Below are 23,646 nucleotides of genomic sequence, written 5' to 3'. Positions count from 1 at the left end.
GCTCCTGAGAGGAAGGGGAGGAGGAAGGCGGGAGGCGGGATCGGGAGGGCGGGTGCCTCAAGATGGCGGAGGGGCTGAGGGCGGGGGATGTCTCTCCCCCTGAAGCGTTGTAATGAGTCGTTCTATAAAGCAATAGTTAACATTTTTCTGTGAAAATCATCGATTTGAGCTATCGATCTGCATCCCCCGAGGGGCTGTGTGGTGCTGTTGTTGCAGGAAAGGGCAGCAGTCGCGGTTGCTCGCAGGCGTTAATTCGCATTGATTCGTTCGCATTAATTCGGTTTGAGGGGGGGGTGGCACACCCGCAAATCCACCTGGAAAAGGTCAATACGGGGGCTGCCAGCCACAGGTAACAGGAATTAAAGCTGAAAGGTTGCTGCTCGTGTATTTTCCAGGAGTGCTGCTCGATAATTTTGTGGTTATTTTCACCCCTTTATCAACCGTGCTTGTTAACATTTCCAAATGTTAAACTCCAGTGTTTCCAAAGGAATTCACATTTTTGAGGAATAAGAATGTTTGGCATTGAATTTATATTACTTTTAGCATTGCTTGCAAGAAGCCTGGTACCTTCCAGACTGAAAAATCATTAATTTCTTGCATCCAACAACTTCTGGCCACTTCATAGAAATTACAAAGGTAAAACTGAAGTGCCTGAACTTATCCCTTTGTAACTGAGCTAAGAGATCACTTTTTTTTTCTCAGAACACGAATTAAAATCAATAATAGATTATCTGATGGCACAGCTGCTTTTAAGTGAAGAAAAACCATGCCAGCTGGAGACTTAGTTTTGACTTGAAATCATGAGGCATGAATGAATAAGGGGTCTCATCACTGATTTAGAAGGGATTAAGCTATAATAATTATTAGATGCTTTTAATTTGCTGTTAATGTGAAATTGCCCCCAGAACCATCTGGCAGTTGTGATTTCTGAATCAAAGTTCACATCACAGAACCAGTAGAATTCTTAAGCAGAAAATAGCCATTAGTTTTTAGTAGCAATTAGCTTTGGGGTACATTGAGACATCTGGTTGAATTTTACTCCTAGTGAAAATTATATCAGATTGTACTGATTTATTGCCTTTTCTGTTTTTCAGTTAGTATTAACTGTGGTATATAGTTTTTGCTCTTATTAGCATCTTCTTTAGAGTCTATATTAATCTGTTACTCTAAGCACACTACTTCATTCCCATTCATTTAGGAATACAAATACTTCACCAATGTGCATGCTGACTCTGGAATTACAGGAATTAGACTGAACTCACATGCAAATGGAATTTGTCCTCAAATTTGCAATAGATTTTCTATGTGATCTTTAGAAGTACTGCTTAGCCTGCAAGCTACCAAACAATCCTGAAATTCCAACATTAAAAGGATCTGGGGGACAGACAAGGAGAGCAAATACACCACTTAAAAATGGTTTTAATACAGGTTTGCTCTCATTGTTATATGAGGATGACCCTTGAATAAAGAGCTGTGCCAATGTAAGAAAAAAACAGGCCAGCAGACTCACAGCAGCTCAGTTTTCAACAGAAATGTCAGTGAATAGAAGCATAAATCAGTGGCAAAGAAATTCCTGTGATTAATTTAACAGACACCTGAGGTCACTATTCCCTCATAAACTGGAGCCAGGAAAGGAGCTCCCAGAGAAGCTCCTGGGACCTCTTGTCCAGATAAAGCTGCTCTGACCTTCCAATGAAGAGGTTTTGTTTTCAGTAAAGTAAAACTTGGAAGAGTTGAAGAACAAAAGCAAACAGCGTTTCATGCAGTTGTGGGGTTTTCTTGGTGTTTAAAAAAAAAAGAAATTAATCAAATATTCACTGTAAAATAGATTTGGGATTCAGAGCAGATTCAGAGCAGAGATTTCCCTGGTTAAGGTAAATCACACCTTGCCTCTTCCTTGAGGGGAGGAGGGCTGTGTTTGCTTGCTATTGGTGGCAGATGGGAAGTTGCAGACAAATAATTTCAACACTGCAGTGCACCCAGAGCTGTGCTTCAGGAGAGGGTCTGCTGTCCCAACTTGTCCTCTCTGGGCTCAAGGAGCAATCCGAATGGGAGGAATGGCATGAGGTAATTCCCCTGGGACATGGCACTTCCCAGGGCTGTTTTCTCAGAGCTAATCTGCTCTAAAGTTACTGGGATAACGCTCCAATTATTTTCCAGTCCTTGGCTATTCCTCCAGTTCCTTGTGAGGAATCCAATTAGCAATCCAATTTACGCTGTGAGCCACAGACATTATTACTGCTGAACTTCAGAGGCAGGAACAAAGAGAGCTGAAAAGAAACCTCTCCAAAATAGCTTTGCAAGAGGGATCAGCATGTTGTGACACCACTCCCAGCTTGCAGCTGATCAATGGATAAAACCTGGCATCACCCAGCTGTAAGCAGCTTTGTCACAGCACATGTACCTCTGCTTTTGTTTCCTTCCCACTGGGTGATGCTTGTGTGGAAATTGTATAGAATCACAGAATGGTTTGGGAAGGGACCTTAAAGCTCATCCTGACCCCTGTATGGTCAGGGACACCTCCCACAGCCCAGGGTGCTCCAAGCCCCATCCAACCTTCAACATTCCAAGGGATGGGACGGCCACAAATTCCTTGGGAAACCTGTTCCAGGGTCTCACCACCCTCAAATTAAAGAATTTCTTCCTAATGTCCAACCTCAATCTCCCCTCTTTGGTTTTTAACCCATTTCTCTTGTCCTCTCCCTACCCCCCCGTGTCCAAAGCCCTCCCTCAGCTTTCTTGTAGCCCCTTCAGATAGTGGGAGGTTGCTCTGAGCTCACCTGGGAGCCTCCTCTTCTCCAGGCTGAACAACCCCAATCCCTCAGCCTGGCTTCCCAGGGAGCTGCTCAGCCCTCAGAGCATTTCAGTGCCTCTGCTCTGGGCACATTCCAGGAGTTTTCTGGCCTTCTGGTGCTGGGGACTCCAGACCTGGACACAGAACTCCAGGTGGGATCTCAGAGGAGGAGAATCCCCTCCCTCGAGCACTCTCTGTGGATCCAGCTCAGGACCTGGTTGGTTTCTGGGCTCCCAGCACACACTGAGGGCTCACCTTGAGCTTCTGGGCCACCACCCCCTGAGTCCTTCTCCTCAGGGCTGTCCTCAAATCCTTTCTCCTCCCAACCTGTCCTGGGATTGCCTCAGCCCAGCTGCAGAACCTTGCACTTGGCCTTGTTGGCCTTGCTGCATTTTTCCCCAGCCCATTCCCCCAGCCTGCCCAGGTTAAGATATATTTTGACCCATGCAGGGCAAACTTCTTGAATCAGGTTTGCAAGAGCAGCAGTCCCTGTGCAAGGGGTGTCACCAAGCCCCGGGGCAGTGCAGTTTGTCACCAGAAGGGGATGATCCTCAGCTTTGCTGTGTGCTGGACCAGTGGAATGCTCAGTGTGGCAGAGGCAGAGGTGCTGGCTTGGTGCAGACCCCATCCTGCTGCTGCACACTGGGGGATGTCAGCAGCAGTTTTTTGCTCTGAAAAGCAGCCTCTGCTTTCCTGGAGCTTTCTAAGAGTCATTGCTAAGCCTCTCATGCAGATAGCAAGAGATTAATTTGTCCAAGTAGTCTTCAAAAACCAAACTAACCCAAACCATAATAACCCAAACCATAAAGTGGAATTGAGCTACTTGCACAAGGAGACATCCAAGATTAATTAAGATACTCTGGATATTAAAAAGGAAAAGCCTCCATCTGTTCCACACCTCCTATCTCCCATTTTGTGTTTATCAAACAATATTTTTTCTTGATAGCCACAGAAACCAAAGCTTTTGGTTTACCAGCAGCTCAGCAGCTCATCCTCTTCCACTGGCTTGTCAACATACACAGATTGCAAAAAGGGAAACAGAAAGCAAATGGCTACTGTACAAGAGTCACTAAGATTCCTATCCTGTTCTGATGAGCAAATATTTACCTTTTTTAAACAATGATTTCTTAGTCTGAGGCTCAGGTCTGGTGCAGGTAACAAACACTCCAGTCCTAAAGCAACACTCCCTGGCTCCTGTCCAGTTCAAAGGAGTCTGGGGCAGAAAACCTGAGAATAATCTGCATGATTGTAGATAATTTTTGCCAGAGTGTAGACTGAGAAAGGAAAATTGCATAAACAGGAAAGGGAAACATGGAAGGTGGAGGACAGGGAAACTCTGCCCAACCCCTTGAGCATTTTAGCTTTAAGCATCTCACCAGTGGTAACCTAAGACACTGCTGAAGTAGCAGGTTTGATAAATGTAATAATGTCCTAGCACTTAGCTCTTTCTCCTGTTTTTTTTTTTTTTTTTTTTTTTTTTTTGTTCTTCTTGCAACAGTGATATATGCATTTTAGAATTATTCATCAAGATAAATTCTAAGGAAGAGGTAGTGTTGCAACTTTAATGGGTTGAATTTTCCTTTCCACCACTCCCATCTTGCTGGCACATGCATGACATGGAGGTCTGACACATCCCTGTTAAAAGATGGCTTAGATCTTTTTGCAGCTATTGCTCAGCTGTTCAATTGCAAAACCAAAACTTCTGGTATGTGGGATAGACTTGAAATGTAGAGGCACTGCCTGGAGACTGCTTTTGGGGAGTGGGAAAGCTGGGATGAATGCTTGCAGCTTCTGATTTACCATTTCTAGAAAAGATGACTCCCGTGGTGTTAGGTTTGTTATGGAATATTTTTGGGGAAAAGTGCCCAGGGCTGGTGCAATGTGATGCTGATTTCAGCACCCAAACCTTGTGATCTGCCACCAGGGTTTGGATGGAGTGGATTTGAGAGGTCACAGTGCTGAGCAGAACTGACCCTGAGGTATTTTAATGCCACTAAAATAGATTTGTGATGAGGAAGAGCTTTTGGACACCAAAATACTCAAGATTTTTGGGGAGCAAATGGGTCACAGCCAGCCAGATGTGAGAGGCTGAGCATTTCTTGATGTTTCTCCCCAGCAGGTGTGAGATGGCAGGGCCAGCACAGCACTAGATGTGGGTACACACACCTTGGCAGTGGTCTAACTCTGCTTGATTTCATCAGGTTGGGCCTTTTCTTCTCATCTGAGAAGAAATACAGGAAAAGGAAAGTAAAATCTATTCATCTGTGACGTGGAGAGGGCTTCTTGGGATCTGAGCACTATTTACTTGGAGTGAAATATCTTGGGATGTCCTCTGGGCTTCCTCTGGGCAAGGCACCAGGATGTTAAGAGTTTGGACCATCTTTTTTTCCTGCTGTTAGCTCATAAATCACTTAGTCTGTGTATCTGGCAGATAATTAGTGCATACTAGGCTTCTCCCCTTGTGCAATTTGTGGCTGGGGAGAATGCAAAGAACTGATAGAAGCTCTTTCTTCTGCCAGCCTGATGGGTGAGGCTGTGCCTTGTCACCCCAGTCTTTTAATTACATTGCTGCAATCCTGTTACAGCCCTCTCTGATGTTAGGGTGCTTTATTCTGAGCCTGACCTCATTTGTTTTGTGTCAAATACTCCTGGAGTTAGGTTTTATCTGCATTTTCTACCCATGTTAATGTTGTGGGTTTTAAAAAAAAATACTTAAAGCTGGTAAAGATTCATGGCCTGGAACTCATCCTTGAATATGACCTTGAAATAATGAGATATTTCTGATTTACTCCATGATTATGAAGCAAATTTAGTCACTGTCAGAAAAAAATAACTGAAGCAGCACCCTGCCTGACAATATCTCTGTTCCTGATGCTGCCACAATTTACCTCCATTTCCCCCCTTCTTTTTTTTGCTCAGTCATTGTAAGCAAAGAAGGATCTGAATTTTTTTTTCATACAGATCTGCCAGTTTTACCTTGTTCTCCCTCTAGCAGTGTTGTCCTAAAGCAATGAAGCAATTTCTACAACCTATTTCTAGCTCTGAGCTTCTTGTTGCAGTGCTTAGGAAATCTCAGTCAGCCTGGTAACACCTCCAGGACAGCCCCACTTGGGAGCTGACTGTACCAAACCACCAAAATCATCAGAGTTTATCAGCTCTTAGCTGCCCAAATGGAGAAACTTCTGAAATAAGGGTGGAGCAGCCAGCAGTGATATCTGAGATAATTAATTAATCTGAGATAATTCTTACTTCTGCCTGCAAATCACAGCCTTACAGCTGGAAAGTTTCCATGTAAATTGCTTGGAGATATTTTAACAACTTGGACTCCTCAAATTCAGGTAAAATATTGCTTACTGTGAGGAATAAATATATGAAGGACAAAATTGACCATGCTTTGAACCAGGGTTTCTTGATTGAGCTCAGGCTGAGTTTTCCTTCCTGTGTGTGAGGATTCAGGGTTAAGAGGAGCCCTTTTTGGTGAGGCTTTTGGTGCTGGAGTCATGGGATGAGCTCTGTGCTCTCACTGTGTGCTCACAGGCATCTCACCTCCTTTCTCAGCTGACAGACACTGGTATTACACTGAATTTTTACTTTCCTGAGATTTAAAAGTGGTTTATTTTACCAGAACATCTTTGTAATTTCAGCTCCCTCCTTTCCCTTGACATGAATCACCTTGGGTGAAGTCTGATGCTGATCAAGAGTAATCTGGTTTTCCTACTGACTCCCCAGTTTTTCCCTGTCTGCTCAGGTCAGGTTTGGAGGGAAGTGCTGATGTGATCCCCATGAAACACTTCAGGATTTGTGCTGGAAAATTCTGCAGGCAGCTGGGGAGCTCAGTGCAAGCTTAAGAAACTTCAAGTCATTCAGCTGGTTTAGCTGGGAGAGGTTTGGGGCTTAATTGTGATTTTTTTTTGTATCCCCTTCATCTCTCAGACTTATCCCACAGTCTTTCTGGAGACAATGAGGAACCCACCTGGTTTCCAGTGTTTAGCAGGAGAGGATGTGGGAATCCTACTGGGATGGCAGGACAAAGGACTCCAGGATTGTCAGGATCAAGGCTCCTTGATACTCTTGATCAGCAGGATCAAGGCTAACTTTGATTAAATCAAATTAAAAAAAAGGAATTTTTAAACCAGGGAGATCTGGTGCTGGCCAGCTGAGCTCAATAGTTCCTCAGCACTTAAATTAATGATGCCTTTGTACTTTTAGGGTGAATGAAACTGCAACTGCTTTCTGCAAATCTTTTCTGCTTTTCACTGTTGGGTTATTGGTTCTGCTTCCTCTTAAAATTTTCTTCCTTTGGTGTAAGAAACCTCCAGCTGCTGTGCTCAGCCTGAGCTACAATTAACACAGGGCAATAATGGAGCAATTAACTGCAATTAACATGCAGTAATAATGAAGCAGGAGAAAAGAATGCCCTAGCAAGGTGTTTTATAAAGAGCCCCACACTTTACTCTTCACACCAGAGTTCTTGTCCATACCCAGCTACCTGCTGGGGTTGTGGCACCTCTCTGAAGTGCCCCTGTCCCCCTGGTGCTTCCATGGGAACAAGGAGGTATCAGCTGGTGGGAAAACCTCATCCCCTCATCCATGAATTCCTTCCTCTGCAAGGAAAAGATTTCAGAACTGGGGCAGAGTTTTCTGAGCTGTGGTCTCAGGCTGTCAGAAGTGGGATCCCACCTCCTCCTCTCTCTTTCAGCTGGGGGAAAAAATTTCTCTGTTCACTGTTGTGTGCCAGAATGCTTTGAAATCTCCTGCTGGAAACCATTAATTTGGAATATTAAGGGGCTAGAGTTACTTCAGCTTTTTGAGCAGAAAGGTGTGAAAAAGGTTGGAAAAATTGCATGAGACTTTTTAGCAGCAAGAGGTTCTTTTCAGCTGTCTCCTGGTGAATGCCTCTTGCCCCAAACCTTTAAAATTCAGTGAAAAATGCACACAAAAAGAGTATTTTCACTTCAGTAAGGCTGCAGGGACCTTCCCAATGAGGAACTGCTGCTGTTTGCCTCCATCTTTGGTGCACCTCCCACAAAGCTAAACAAAGATAACAGGAAAAATAAGGAAGAGAAGTGCTTGATAGGAATCCCACCACGAGAAGCCAGTGGGAAATTCCCTCTCCCTGAATAAAGCTGTTTGCTTCTTCTGTTTGCTGGAATGTTCAAATAGCAACCTTACTTTGGGGTGTGGGCTCCTTAAGATCTGAGAGCCATCTTTGCATCCCTATAAAAAAAAAAAAGTGTTTTTTCCTTGTTCTCCTGAGAGCAGGGCAGTTGTGTTTGATGCCACAAGGAACAAATAAACTTTCTAGAAATGAGAAACTCAGATGTTACTGGAAGCAGGACTGCTGAGGAGCTGCCATGGCATTTACATCATCACTCTATCTAGTTAAAATCTCTTGAGGATAAAATATGGGGAGGTATTTTTTGGTTCAACAACTTGCTAGGTAAATATTTTCATTTTTTTACCTCCAACATATTTGGGTGCTTAGTTTTGTTCTATTTTATGGATTATAGAAATCTTCTGTCTGTCATGGTTTCAGCCTGGCCCACACACATCCAGGCTATTTAGGAACAGAAAATCCAAGAGGAGCTGAGTCATGCACTGAAATCTTTCTGAGAATAAAATTTTATTTTTTTTTTCTCTGAAAAAACTGCACATACACATCAACCCTCAAAACATGTCTTCATTTCCAAACTCTTCTTTGGAGCATGCAGGACCCCACTGCAGCTTGATCAAACCAGAAAACTGAAGAAGAGGGATTTTTTTTTAATCCTAGACTTTTGCAAACAGAATTTGAAAGCTTTTTTGCTCCTCTCACTTGTATCACCAGTACCATGAGCTGTCAGATACATGCACTGTGTAGCTGGAACTTAGGATTTGGCATTGCCATTTGATTTAGCTGTAGGGTGAAAACCAACCAACCCTTCCATTGTTCAAGAAACTCCCCCCAGGAACTCCAATAAATCTAATTTCTCCTTGATAACAGAGATCTTTTCAAACACTTGGCCTTCCCTGCAGCTACTAAAATATTATTTCCAGTCTGTTTTCTGGATCATCTGCTTCCAGTGCAGACATGCACTTTGCTTGCCTTGGTGAATTGGAACAGAAAGAAAATATCTGGTTTTATCAAAGAAATCAGGAGTGCACTGAAACAGCCTCAGTTCTGGTTTTACTCTCATTTTCAGCAAGCTGCAAGACAACCTCTAGGATATTTATTTGGTTTTTTTTAAAGAACCTTCAGCCATCAACTGGAAGAAGTTGGATTCAAGTTCCTACTCCTATTCCTCTTTTCATTTCTTCTCCCATCCATTGCAAAACAGAAGTCAATAAACCAGCCAGCTACAAGCACTCAAATGATGCTGCCACACTCATCTCCTTCCATCCTCCAACCTGGGCCAAAAAAAAAAAGGCACAGGAGGTTTTGCCACTGCACTCCCCTGGCAGAATGTCTTGGGGTAGTATAGGTGTAGTATGGGTGTAGTAGCCCTCCTCACAGCCATCAGAAACAGCCTGTGCTGTTCCATAGGTTAAATCAGAGTGCTGAAAGTGGGAGCTGGTGGTGGAGGTGACATTCCAGGTGATGTGTTGGATTATCCCCCAGCCTGGGTTTCATTTACCAGGGCCCATGCAGGCAGTGCTTTCTTCTGAGGGTTTTTTTTTTTTTTTCCTTGGCTATGGTCACTCAGCAAGCCACGTTTTTTTGTTTTTTTTTTTTTGTAAGGGAAAGCAACATTTTCAGAAATAAATACAGGCAACTGAAGAAGCCACTGCATTTCCCAAGCTGCCAGAGCTGCAGTTCAGTTCATGATGGAAACTGTGCTTCCAGGCTGGCCTCCAAATATCTGGGAGAAGAACTGGAAAGCCAGGCGGAGGTGGATGGGGACAAAGACATAAGCTGTGTACACCACCATGGCAAAAACTGTCACAGTGATGGTGTGGAACATGGACTGCTCCCAGGGCTCCAGCACATAGCTGCAGGTGATCAGTAGGTACTGGTAGTAGAGCCAGTAGAGATAGTCCTTCACCTGCTTCACATCCATCTTCAGCTTCTGGGGTGTGGAGGAGATGACCTGGAAGGACAGAGAATTGGATGATTTCCCTTGACTTCCACCACCCTCGTGGTACAGAACTTGGTTCTAAACCTGCTCTTGGCATCCTGCTCTTCAACCACATCATGCATGCTCAGCAGCTGCCAGGATGAACACCCTGTGCACGTGCAGAAAAGGGATTCCCAAAGAAATTCAACCCTCTCCCCATCCTCTGCACTCCAGCACCAGCCCACATCACCCCCCTTCTCACCCAAACTCTTGCCAGGTCACCAGTTTATCCAGGCAGGAAAAACTGTTGTGCTGCAGCCAGACCCAAAAACTGATACAGTGACCATCATTTCAAGCTGGAGTTGGGACATAAAATAAAGTTCAAACAGAACTAGGACATGGGTGCCATCACCAGAGCCAAGGAGAACCTTCAGCTCCAGCAGCTGCTGCTTGCAGATCCTGACACTACCACTTGGCCACTCACAGTTCCTGCATTCTGAGCATGAGTGTGTTTTGCTGTTCCTTCTGCAGGAGGAATTAAAAATGAATTAGCTCATAAAAACAGAGTTTACATGGAAAAAAGGGGGAAATGCATTTAAAAGGCAAGGCTTTGGGCCTGCTGCCATAAATAGGGATGGGAGAGCCATGAGCTCTGAAGATGAGATTAAAAGAACTGGTCTGTAAGAACTCTGCTGCCTTCTGATCGCTTTTATTATTCTGTAATTGTTGGGAAGAAAGGGAAAACAGGCTGTGGAAAGGAAGGGGAAAAGTCATCTCAAGTAGCATAAAAAATAATAATAATTAATAATAATAATAATGATGATAATAATAATAATAATAATAATAATAAAAAGTTCAAACAGAACTAGGACATGGGTGCCATCACCAGAGCCAAGGAGAACCTTCAGCTCCAGCAGCTGCTGCTTGCAGATCCTGACACTACCACTTGGCCACTCACAATTCCTGCATTCTGAGCAGGAATGTGTTTTGCTGTTCATTCTGCAGGAGTTAAATGTTAATTAGCTCACAAAAACAGAGTTTACATGGAAAAAAGGGGAAATGCATTTGGGCCTGCTGCCATAAATAGGGATGGGAGAGCCATGAGCTCTGAAGATGAGATTAAAAGAACTGGTCTGTAAAAACTCTGCTGCCTTCTGATCACTTTTATTATTCTGCAATTATTGGGAAGAAAGGGAAAACAGGCTGTGGAAAGGAAGGGGAAAAGCAATCTCAAGTAGCATAAAAAAAAAAAAAAAAAAAGAAAGATAATAATAATAATGATAATAATAATAATAATGATGATAATAATAATAATAATGATAATAATAATAATAAAAAAAAGTTCAAACAGAGCTAGGACATGGGTGCCATCACCAGAGCCAAGGAGAACCTTCAGCTCCAGCAGCTGCTGCTTGCAGATCCTGACACTACCACTTGGCCACTCACAGTTCCTGCACTCTGAGCATGAGTTTTGCTGTTCATTCTGCAGGAGGAATTAAATATGAATTAGCTCATAAAAACAGAGTTTACATGGAAAAAAGGGGGAAATGCATTTGGGCCTGCTGCCATAAATAGGGATGGGAGAGCCATGAGCTCTGGAGTGAAGATGAGATTAAAAGAACTGGTCTGTAAAAACTCTGCTGCCTTCTGATCACTTTTATTATTCTGCCATTGTTGGGAAGAAAGGAAAAACAGGCTGTGGAAAGGAAGGGGAAAAGCAATCTCAAGTAGCATAAAAAAAAAAAAAAAAAAAAAAAGATAATAATAATAATGATAATAATAATAATAATGATAATAATAATAATAATAATGATGATAATAATAATAATAAAAAAAAGTTCAAACAGAGCTAGGACATGGGTGCCATCACCAGAGCCAAGGAGAACCTTCAGCTCCAGCAGCTGCTGCTTGCAGATCCTGACACTATCACTTGGCCACTCACAGTTCCTGCATTCTGAGCAGGAATGTGTTTTGCTGCTCCTTCTGCAGGAGGAATTAAAAATGAATTAGCTCACAAAAACAGAGTTTACATGGAAAAAAGGGGAAATGCATTTGGGCCTGCTGCCATAAATAGGGATGGGAGAGCCATGAGCTCTGGAGTGAAGATGAGATTAAAAGAACTGGTCTGTAAAAACTCTGCTGCCTTCTGATCACTTTTATTATTCTGCCATTGTTGGGAAGAAAGGGAAAACAGGCTGTGGAAAGGAAGGGGAAAAGCAATCTCAAGTAGCATAAAAAAAAAAAAAATTAATAATAATAATAATAATAATAATAATAATAATAATAATAATAATAATAATAATAATAAAAAGTTCAAACAGAGCTAGGACATGGGTGCCATCACCAGAGCCAAGGAGAACCTTCAGCTCCAGCAGCTGCTGCTTGCAGATCCTGACACTATCACTTGGCCACTCACAATTCCTGCATTCTGAGCACAAGTGTGTTTTGCTGTTCCTTCTGCAGGAGTTAAATATGAATTAGCTCACAAAAACAGAGTTTACATGGAAAAAAGGGGGAAATGCATTTGGGCCTGCTGCCATAAATAGGGATGGGAGAGCCATGAGCTCTGGAGTGAAGATGAGATTAAAAGAACTGGTCTGTAAGAACTCTGCTGCCTTCTGATCACTTTTATTATTCTGCCATTGTTGGGAAGAAAGGAAAAACAGGCTGTGGAAAGGAGGGGGAAAAGTCATCAAGTAGCATAAGAAATCTTTTCAGCTCATTCCAAAGAAATAAGATCCATTGCAGAGCAAAATAATATTTAATGCAAGTTACAGGTCTAGGAAAGGTTTTGCTCTCAGGTAATGCCTTTATGAATTCTTTGTTCCCATAACCACATAAAAAAGGGAATGGCTGAGCAAGCATTAAGTAGGAAATGGGTTTTGCCTTCCCCTTTTTTTTTGTTGAAATTGCTTTTCAGTAAATTATCATTGAATTCAGACTAAAAATGTCTCCTTAGAGAAAATACAGAGACAGAATGAGGAGGAACTGTAGGAGGCTTCACAGAGGGACTCCTTGATTTTGGGGGTTAAGGACACACACAGAGGTCAGCTCAGAGTAAAAGGGAACAGAAATTTTAGTCCTGCTGGGGAACTTCCCAATCTATGATTTCATTCTACACTTCTCTTGCCTAAAATGCCAGGACCAAAGATCCTTGGATATGTCACCTCCCTCCAGTCTTGTGTTTGGGACAACAGAAATTCTGTCTCTGAAGGCAATAAATACTATGGAATATTTGCAGCCTGTGATTAAAGTAATGATGATCCCCTGGTATAGGCCATATATATTTAAATATTCCCTGGTTTGCTGCCTCTGGAATCTGTACAGTGTATTCTGGTGGCATCTGGCTGTTTACTGAAGGGAAGACAAATTAATTCCCCATACACAGGACCCCTGCTTTGTTTTGTAACATCCTTCCTTGGGTCACTGAGGTGTGGAAGTTTTCTCCAGCAGATGCACTGCTAACTGCACATACCCTGACAGCTCATATTTCTCCATCTTTTTTCCCTTAGGTCCCTGGTGCTGTCAGGAGTTAAGGTTCAATGTTCCTGTACTCCCTTTCAAGCAGAGCATCCTGCCAGACTCACAGCTTGACACAGGTAAGTAGATTTTTGCCCCTTTTTTTTTTTGGGAAGGCTCCACTCAACCCTAAGCCTGGCACTCCAAGTGCCTCTGCAGTGCTGCTGCTGAGCTTTGTGCCTCCTCCTTCACCCAGCACAGTGCTTCCTTCACTTCCATCCTCCCCACACCTCCTAGATCAAGAAGCCACCTCAAATAATTCCATTTTAAATCTAGCAGTGCCTGCCTTTGCTGTGAACACCTTTACTTGCAAGAGTAGAGCCTGGGGAGAGAGGCCCCCATTGCTTTCTCTCCTGCCATGAATGGGAGAGAATTCTTTGTGGGTGATTTATTTCAAGGCAGAACTCAAGAGAGGCCTTAAAACCTTGTAAATATTGCAAAGCCTGTAATAAAAATGGCCCAGATGGCAATCTGTGACTCACTGGGAGCCAGAAGTGTCTCTATTTAGACCTTCTGCAAAAAACAACAGCATTTTTCAATGAAGAGGTCAAGCCCTTTCCTATACAGTGGGGAGGAAGCCAAGAAGGGTCCCCTCATGCTACCTAAGATGATATTTACTCTGGGGTTATGTTAGTAGTAGTTAAACTCATACCTTTCCTGGGTAAGTATCTCTGCCACACAGAGAAACTGCAAGGCTGGAGCTCTTCCTGTGGCTGTTTTAAGGCTCTGAGGGCAGCAGAGGGGATGCTGCAGAGGTTTTGGGGGGAGGGACCCCAGGCTAGTGGGGCTTTCTGCCCTCAGCAACACCTCAATACAGAGCTGGCACAAGAAACAGCCAAACCTAGGGGCAAAAAAAGTCCCCAGGGGGATTTTATTGATATTTGAGCAGGCTGCAGACTGACCAGCAGCACTTTAAATAGACATTGCTGTCTTGGAGGAACACATGAATAAAGGATGAAGTAATTAAAATAAGGAGTAGACCTTTTGATTGCTATCAAGGACCTCATTAAGCTTCCTCTGGCCTGGGGATTGTGTTTCTATTCAGCTCCATCACCAAATCCTAGCAGCCAGCCTTGAGTTCTCCCCCTTGGTGGCACAGGAGGAGAACCCCATCCCTAGGCACTCAGCCTTGGAGCAAGGAATCAAACTGCCTGCCCATGGAGGCTGTGTGGTCACTAAAAAAATGAGAGAGACTGAGATAGGAAGGAGGGGGGAAAAAAAGAAGGAAGGAGGGGGGAAAAAAAGAAGGAAGGAGGGGGGAAAAAAAGAAGGAAGGAGGGGGGAAAAAAAGAAGGAAGGAGGGGGGAAAAAAAGAAGGAAGGAGGGGGGAAAAAAAGAAGGAAGGAGGGGGGAAAAAAAGAAGGAAGGAGGGGGGAAAAAAAGAAGGAAGGAGGGGGGAAAAAAAGAAGGAAGGAGGGGGGAAAAAAAGAAGGAAGGAGGGGGGAAAAAAAGAAGGAAGGAGGGGGGAAAAAAAGAAGGAAGGAGGGGGGAAAAAAAGAAGGAAGGAGGGGGGAAAAAAAGAAGGAAGGAGGGGGGAAAAAAAGAAGGAAGGAGGGGGGAAAAAAAGAAGGAAGGAGGGGGGAAAAAAAGAAGGAAGGAGGGGGGAAAAAAAGAAGGAAGGAGGGGGGAAAAAAAGAAGGAAGGAGGGGGGAAAAAAAGAAGGAAGGAGGGGGGAAAAAAAGAAGGAAGGAGGGGGGAAAAAAAGAAGGAAGGAGGGGGGAAAAAAAGAAGGAAGGAGGGGGGAAAAAAAGAAGGAAGGAGGGGGGAAAAAAAGAAGGAAGGAGGGGGGAAAAAAAGAAGGAAGGAGGGGGGAAAAAAAGAAGGAAGGAGGGGGGAAAAAAAGAAGGAAGGAGGGGGGAAAAAAAGAAGGAAGGAGGGGGGAAAAAAAGAAGGAAGGAGGGGGGAAAAAAAGAAGGAAGGAGGGGGGAAAAAAAGAAGGAAGGAGGGGGGAAAAAAAGAAGGAAGGAGGGGGGAAAAAAAGAAGGAAGGAGGGGGGAAAAAAAGAAGGAAGGAGGGGGGGAAAAAAAGAAGGAAGGGGGGGGGGAAAAAAAGAAGGAAGGGGGGGGGGAAAAAAAGAAGGAAGGGGGGGGGGAAAAAAAGAAGGAAGGAGGGGGGAAAAAAAGAAGGAAGGGGGGGGGGAAAAAAAGAAGGAAGGGGGAAAAAATAGGAAGGGTACTGGCACTCCAACTTGAAAAGGTCTGCATTAATAACATATCAGTTCCCAGCATTCCAGAACAGGAGATGATTTGCTTTTGTGTAATGTTAACATTTGTCCACAAACCTGGATTTCTCTATTTGGTTGCATTTTGGAAATGCCTTCTTGTGAAGAGGCCATGGGACTGGTAGAGATTGCTATGAATAAAGTGAGTAGAATTCAAGCTTCTGAAGCCATTAGGCAATATTCAAATTATTTTCAGCAAGTTCACCTCCAAGCAAAAAAAGCAAGAAGGGAAACCTGTAAAGCAGCTTTTGTTTTAAGCTGTAGCCTGCTTTTTTTTTTTTTGCTTGTTGACACATGTCTCAGATGAGGGCAGCTGAAAAGATAAATTATCAAAAAATTGCCATTTGAACCAAAACCATGCCTCAGCTCTTTTTTCTATCAATAATAAAATCTTATTTTCAGTGTTGCAGCTCTAAATGGAGCTATTAGGTACTTTAATATTTAATTTCTGCTCTGAGTAACTGAGATTTGGGGGACTTGGTTCCCACTAGGAATCTGCAGCTCTGGCAAAATGCACCTGCTGGGAAATTCCTGTGGAAAGAGACATTCTTGCAGAGGAACTGGGATAGTCTGGTTTCCAAAGAATGCTTGAAAAACATCTTACATCCTCAGTGGGAGCATTTGGTTGACTTACACATACAAATAAAAAGGGTTTCCTACACATATTTAGGGTTAGGTCAGTTTAGAGTGAAGAAAACCAAACCCTGGCACTGGAGATAACCCCAAAATCATGAAATTGGGGGGGGTTCTCTGATGCTCTGAATGTGGAGTATTATCAAGGTAGGAAGGAAAAAAAAAAAGAAAGGAAAGGAAGGGGGGAAAAAAAAGAAAGGAAAGGAAGGGGGGGAAAAAAAAAGAAAGGAAAGGAAGGGGGGGAAAAAAAAAGAAAGGAAAGGAAGGGGGGGAAAAAAAAAGAAAGGAAAGGAAGGGGGGGAAAAAAGAAAGGAAAGGAAGGGGGGGAAAAAAGAAAGGAAAGGAAGGGGGGGAAAAAAGAAAGGAAAGGAAGGGGGGGAAAAAAGAAAGGAAAGGAAGGGGGGGAAAAAAGAAAGGAAAGGAAGGGGGGGAAAAAAGAAAGGAAAGGAAGGGGGGGAAAAAAGAAAGGAAAGGAAGGGGGGGAAAAAAGAAAGGAAAGGAAGGGGGGGAAAAAAGAAAGGAAAGGAAGGGGGGGAAAAAAGAAAGGAAAGGAAGGGGGAAAAAAAGAAAGGAAAGGAAGGGGGGAAAAAAAGAAAAAGGAAGGGAAAAAAGAAAGGAAAGGAAGGGGAAAAAAGAAAGGAAAGGAAGGGGAAAAAAGAAAGGAAAGGAAGGGGAAAAAAGAAAGGAAAGGAAGGGGAAAAAAGAAAGGAAAGGAAGGGGAAAAAAGAAAGGAAAGGAAGGGGAAAAAAGAAAGGAAAGGAAGGGGAAAAAAGAAAGGAAAGGAAGGGGAAAAAAGAAAGGAAAGGAAGGGGAAAAAAGAAAGGAAAGGAAGGGGAAAAAAGAAAGGAAAGGAAGGGGAAAAAAGAAAGGAAAGGAAGGGGAAAAAAGAAAGGAAAGGAAGGGGAAAAAAGAAAGGAAAGGAAGGGGAAAAAAGAAAGGAAAGGAAGGGGAAAAAAGAAAGGAAAGGAAGGGGAAAAAAGAAAGGAAAGGAAGGGGAAAAAAGAAAGGAAAGGAAGGGGAAAAAAGAAAGGAAAAAAGCCAACAATCCATCCCCAGAATGCAACTATTTAATTTGCTCAAAATTGACCATTTGCTAACTAATTGCTGGGATAGCAGAGAAGCAAGAGCTGCCAGCTCTTGCAGAACCCGGAGGGGTTCTGAACTCATGCTGAAGCTTCAAGTAAAATCCTGCTCCAGGCTCCTGAGGCTTGAGTTTGATTTCACCTGCAGGACACACACTGCACAGGCTCCAAAGGATCCATGGGACAAGGCAAAGTGCAACAATTATTTATAATAATTTCTGGATAATTTGAGCTATTAAGAGAGAAACGTAGTCAAGCCCTTTGGGAACTGAAGTGTAGATCCTTTCAGCAAGTTATTTATCTGTCACTGGTCTTATTTATTTGTAAGTTCATTACCTTAGGAATGTTTGTTCTGCTGGTATTCAGACAGAATATCCTGATTTATCCAAGTTTTGTCCCTCTTAGTGCTAACCTAACTCTGGGATGAACCCCTGGATTTTAGGCAGCCTGGAAGCTCTGGAACTACAAACAGGATGACAAAGGATTCACATTCCCACTCCATCATGCATTTGCTTCACAATGTTTTATTCAGTGAGCACAAGTGCAGCAGGGATGAAATACAGATCCTGTGGCCCAGTCATTGGCAAGAAATCAGGAAGAAATTAAGATGAGGCAGCAGTTAAAATTCTGCTGAGAATCCAAATGCCAGTGTGTCCCAGGGACACCACATCCCAGGCTGTTCCTCTCTTGCATCTGTGCTGCTCACCCCTATCCCAATATGGTCCATGGCCCTATAGAATCCTAGAATGGGCTGGGTTGGAAGGGAGCTCAGAGCTCATCAAGTCCAACCCTTGCTCCACTCCCCCCGTGGTTCCCAGCCCATGGCACTGAGTGCCACATCCAGGCTCTTTTGAAATAGCTCCAGGGATGGAGAATCCACCCCTTCCCTGGGCAGCCCATTCCAATGCCTGATCACCCTCTCCAGAAAGAAATTCTTTCTCATGGCCAACCTAAACCTCCCCTGGCACAACTTGAGCCCTCTTGTGCCCTCTTGTCTTGCTGAGAGTTGCCTGGGAAAAGAGCCCAACCCCCCCCTGGCTCCAACCTCCTTTCAGGGAGTTGGAGAGAGTGATGAGGTCTCCCCTGAGCCTCCTCTTCTCCAGCCTCAACACCCCCAGCTCCCTCAGCCTCTCCTCAGAGGATCTGTGCTCCAGTCCCTTCCCCAGCCCAGTTGCCTCCTTTGGACCTGCTCCAGCACCTCAATCTCCTTCCTGAGCTGAGGGGCCCAGAACTGGACACAGGACTCAAGCTGTGGCCTCCCCAGGGCTGAGCACAGGGGCAGAATCCCTTCCCTGGACCTGCTGGCCACGCTCTTCCTCAGCCAGCCCAGGATGCCATTGGCCTTCTTGGCCACCTGGGCACACTGCTGCCTCCTCTTCAGCTTCCTGGCAATCCAGACTCCCAGCTCCCTTTCTGCCACTCTGTGCCCAGCCTGGAGCTCCCCATGGGGTTCTTGTGTTGAACCTCATCCCCTTGGGATCAGCCCAACTCTCCAGTCTGTCCAGGTCCCTCTGCAGAGCCCTCCTGCCTTCCAGCTGATCCACACTTCCCCCCAGCTTGGTGTCATCTGTGAATTTGCTGATGATGGACTCAATCCCCTCATCTAAATCCTCACTAAAGATATTAAACAGCACTGGGCCCAACACTGATCCCTGGGGGACACCACGGCCGCCATTTTGATGCAGCCCCGTTCAGCACCACTCTCTGGGCCCGGCCCTCCAGCCAGTTCCTAACCCAGCACAGATGCCCCTCTCCAAGCTGTGGGCTGACAGCTTTTTCAGGAGAAGGGCCCTATAGCATCAGCCCATGGCCCTATAGCATCAGCTCAACCTACAGAGCAGAGCCCTCACCTTACTGTAATGCAAACACAGGGATGGTTAAATGAACCCTGAAGCTTATTTTCTTGGGCTGGCAATGCCAGCTCCCTCTGTGGACAATTATGCATCATAAAAATCATCTTTATGTACAGATTTTAATAATTACCCCACACACACCTTTAATTCTGGAGTAAAACCACCCAGCAGCAGTGAGACCAGCTCTGGTTTCTCTTCCTCAGCATTCAGCTCCCTGAATCAGCAGCTCACTGCATGCTCAGCCCCACTTGTAAACCCTGTGTCCTTCCTTCCTTCCCAGCATCCCTGCAGCACCACGATGCAGTCCAGAGCTGGTAAAATTTTATTGCCTACATGACTCAGACATTTTGTATGTGGGTGAACATGCTTTGACTGTACCTATGGAATTTTGGTGGGGTTTATTTTTTTGGAAAAAACCCAACCTTACAGGAGTAGAAAAATAATTCAGGAGTGGAAAGAGCAAGGAAGGAAATGCAGTGGTATTTTCAGCCACATTTCTGCTCTACCTTCCTCAGAAGAAAGAACTCCAGCAACTTCCAAATCTTCCAACACTAACTGCTCCTTCCTGCTGACCTCAGTGAGAGCACATGGGTGCTATTCTGCTTCTTGGAAATGGAGAAAGTGACATGATGGGTAACACCAGGAGTCTAACACACACCTTTGGTCACAAAAAGCCTTTCCTTTGACCTGTGGTAGCTTCAAAGCAGGCAGCCAAACTCTGAGTGGCACTCCAGGAGTGGCAGTGCCACACCTGCACAAAATCCAAGCCAGACTTCCTTGTCCCCAGCTCTGAACACAAACTTACTCCTCATCTGTTTGCTCAACACCACCAGGGTCCAAATCACCAGCTGGGTGCTGCATGGGCACTGGAGCAAAAGGATCTTTGTCAAGACTATCCCTCCCCCTGGATTGCATTACACCCAGATAATTTCTGATACACTATTTGCTCCTTCAAGTAAACTACACAGAACAAGTCTAGGGTGGCCTAAAACAACAGGGGAAGTAATTTTAAAAGTGCTCCATAAGCTGTTGGACCTGAGGAAGGCAAAGGGTGATCTGCAGCACCCCCAGGGATCTCATTTGGCAAGAGGCTCCCAAGCATTTCAGTAGCAGCTGAGAACACTAAACCTGCAGTTGCTTCCATGCCTTAGCTACTCCCTCTAACTGTAGGCTGCTCCCAGCAAAAAAAATTCTTTTAAAACCCATTTTCCTTTAAAAACCTCTAACTTTGAAGCCTGACTGATTTATTGGTGCACTCCCCTTTCTCAGAAGCAGAGGAAAGAGAAGCTGCATCTCTGTAACAAAAGCCTTCCTGGAGCTGCTCTGTCCCATTTTCTTCCAAGGCCAAATAAATATTTCAAAGAACTTTCTGCTCTTCCCTCCTCTAAAGTTTCCTCAGTCATTCTCTTGCATAACTCCCTTCCTCTTACCATTCAAGCCCAAACCCCTTCCTTTCAGCTTCCTCTGGGCTCAGCATGTCCTGAGCTCTGAGCCCTTCCCGTGGGACAGGGCTTGCAGGTTGGAGCAGAACTGGGCTGTGGTGCTAAATTCTCCAAAGACAGGTAAATTGGCAAGTTGAAATCTGCTTTCCCTGGGTTTTCACTGGAAACACAGAATATTGAAATGCCTTTGAACAGAGCTGATCCCAAACAAGGCCTCAAATCTGTGACTAGAAACCAGCAGCAGGTTTAAATTGTAAATATTAGTTCTTGAAGAACCATTTCAGGAGGTATTCAGAGGGGTTTTGGCTTTACTCTTGCTGACAACCTCTGTTCTTGTGAGACTTTTCAGATTTAGGATATTTAGGATTAGATTAGAGCCTTCAAGGAGGTTAAAGTCTTTTAAAGTTCAGAAGGTTATCTAAGCACAACTCTATAAACATCACAGCTAAGATTTTTTGGCTCTACAAAAAAAGATTCACTTTCAAAAATATTTATTTATTTTTTTCTCAGACTTCTTTGGTCTGGACTGAGTCATTTCTAAAGCAGGTGGAAATAATGGCTGTTCTTGGATTGTTTGTAATATGAGAAGGTGAATAATGGCAGAGTTATGACAGGTATTAGCAGAAAGCAGGGACTGAACTCTTGTGCAAGTGCATCTCCTTTGAGGTCTAATGAAAGGAAGCAGTGTTGCACCATGCCAGTTACTGGGCTAAAATGGGAAAAGAAAAATGAACTGAGATACTAGCAACAGATAAGAAGTCAACAGGGAGACTCATTTTTTTGCAGAAACTGATTTAACCCCATAAATGCATTAAGGAACCACCTCTTTTTGCAGGCTACTTCATCCCTGTGACCAGGTTTGAACACAGAAAACCATCAACACAGCAGAATGCCCCTCAAATGCCACCCTTAATTTTTGGATGGGAAGGTAGAAGGAAAACCAAAGCTCTTGGGAGCTGCAAGGCACCACTGGGCTGATTTCTCCTGGAAAGCCACAGGGTCTGGGCTCCATCACCTTTAAATTAAAAGGGTGAAGAGAAAGGAGGTGGTCTCCAGAGTGACACCTGACTTCAGGTGCTTGGCACACAGTGGATTCCCCTCTGTGGGGACACAGCCAAGCACTGGGTCACACCCCAACTCTCTGGGTTCCTCCTGGGGCTCTGCTTTGTGGAGCAAACTCAGCTCTACACCCAAAGTGCAGCCTGGCTTGAGGTGCACAACTGTGGCACAGATTAAAAGCTCCATAAAAATGGGATCAGAGCCATGGATGCAGAGGAATGGATGCTTTGCCCTCTCAGCAAGCACCACATCACTCTTGACTACATCCCTTGTCCCAGATGCTTTTTTTTGGGCACAAGGGTGATGGAGAAACTATTCCCAATGCCCTGAGCTGATCTCCAGGGACCTTTTCACCACATCTTCCATTCCTGCTGGATGAACAACATCCAGAGCTTCCCTGCATTTCCCTGCCAAAACCACAGCATCCAGAAAGAGAGCTTCCTTCCCTCCAAGGACTTGTGGAACTGCTCTCAAGACACAGCTATTTGTGCCACACATTTTATTCATAAGCATTATATTAAACAAGCATCCCAATTCATAGAGGATTTTAAAAGACCCAACCCCAAAAGGGGAGCAGTAGCATTTATTCCAAGGATTCTCCTCCATAATTTCCCAACTCCACTTGGACAACAGGGAGCTATCCCTGCACCTGAAGGATTAGTGGAGGAAAAGAGCCAATCTAAGATAACCAGAGACCAGAAACCTGCAAACAAGCAGCATTGCCACCACAAGGCTACAAGTAGCACCTTCACCTTTCCTTCTTTACCCACTCCCCACCCATTTCAACCTCTAATTTTGGGTGTTGGGCTCTTTTTCCATGACTCCCTGATGGCTGCACCCCCACCCCTGACTGCAGCTCCACAGCAACAAGTCCGGAGGGACCCCGAGTGCCCCTGCAATGCCCCCAAACACCTTGAGGAGCCCCGGCAGAGCTCCGGGGCCTTTGCTCCTTTTCCACCTGCTCAAGAAGCGCCGACACCAGCGCAGGATACGCGGCTCCGCTCAGCCCAAGGTCATTCCCCCCCCCCCCCACCCCCTTCATTTGGGGCTTCCCTGGGACACCCTTGGGCGAGCAGAGCAGGAGCGGACGCCCCCGGTTCCCATCCCCATTCCCACAAAATTCCCGCGCTGCCCATCCCTGCTCCGCCCTCACCTCCGCGGGACCCCGCGCACTGCACCGCGCACCGCTGCGCATCGCCCTCACCTTCGCGGGACCCCCCGCACCGCACTGCACCGCGCACTGCTTCGCCCTCACCTCCGCGGGACCCTGCGCACTACACCGCACTGCACCGCGCACCGCTGCGCATCGCCCTCACCTTCGCGGGATCCCCCGCACCGCACTGCACCGCGCACTGCTTCGCCCTCACCTCCGCGGGCCCCCGCGCACCGCTGGGCATCGCCCTCACCTTCGCGGGACCCGCCCGTACCGCACCGCACCGCCCTCACCTCCCCGGGACACCGCGCACAGCACCGCGCTCACCTCCGCGGGACCCCGCGCACCGCTCCGCGCACCTATGCTCCCCCGCTGGGCTCTTCCCGCTTTCCCCCGCCGCCTTTAAATACCTACCGCCCTTCTCCGCGCTCCTCCTCCGCGCTCCTCCGCGCCGCTCCGCCCCTCCCCTCCGCGCCCGCTGCGTCCCCGCGGTGTGTCTGGGGCGGGTGTCACCTGCGCGGAGCCGCGCTCTGTCCCTGCGCTCCTGCGGCTCCGCTCTTTGCGTCACGCATTGCGGCTTCTTCGGCAGGAAAGCGGCAGCAGAGCTCGGGCTGCACCAACCCCCCCCAAAAAAAGAAAAAACCCAAAAAAACCCAAACCCCCCCAAAAAACCCTAACCCGGCTCGCCCTGGGAAGGGTGCGGGGACCTTGTCACGCATCACCTGGCTGCGGCGTTCCCGGGGGATCCTGAGGGGGAAGGAGGGGTGCCCGGAGCTTCCCGGCTGGAAGGGGCGGAGCGGGAGAGCCCTGAGCGCTGCGATGTGGCTGGGATGAAACCATCCTGGGAGGATGTGTC

At 45.6% G+C, this 23,646-nt stretch overlaps 1 protein-coding gene across 3 annotated transcripts; it reads right to left on the bottom strand.

Moving 5' to 3' along the window:
* Positions 1–8,388: 8,388 nt before the first annotated feature.
* On the bottom strand, positions 8,389–23,211 carry SPTSSB (serine palmitoyltransferase small subunit B). Of its 3 annotated transcripts, none has more exons than XM_071752759.1 (2): positions 23,118–23,211; positions 8,389–9,861 (listed from the first exon to the last, which is right to left on the bottom strand). In XM_071752759.1, exon 2 carries the CDS (start codon positions 9,829–9,831, stop codon positions 9,589–9,591), a length of 243 nt encoding a protein of 80 aa, XP_071608860.1. In that variant the 5' UTR covers positions 9,832–9,861; positions 23,118–23,211; the 3' UTR covers positions 8,389–9,588. The 3 variants fall into 3 exon arrangements, with proteins under 3 accessions (XP_071608860.1, XP_071608861.1, XP_071608862.1); XM_071752760.1 differs by having other exon boundaries at positions 23,109–23,170; XM_071752761.1 differs by lacking the exon at positions 23,118–23,211 and adding an exon at positions 22,791–22,816.
* Between the last annotated feature and the right edge of the window lie 435 nt (positions 23,212–23,646).

This window comes from Heliangelus exortis, chromosome 9, assembly GCF_036169615.1.
Source record: "Heliangelus exortis chromosome 9, bHelExo1.hap1, whole genome shotgun sequence".
NCBI lineage: Eukaryota > Metazoa > Chordata > Aves > Apodiformes > Trochilidae > Heliangelus > Heliangelus exortis.
Note: the sequence above shows the minus strand (reverse complement) of the source record. Positions and strands in the feature narration are given on the sequence as shown.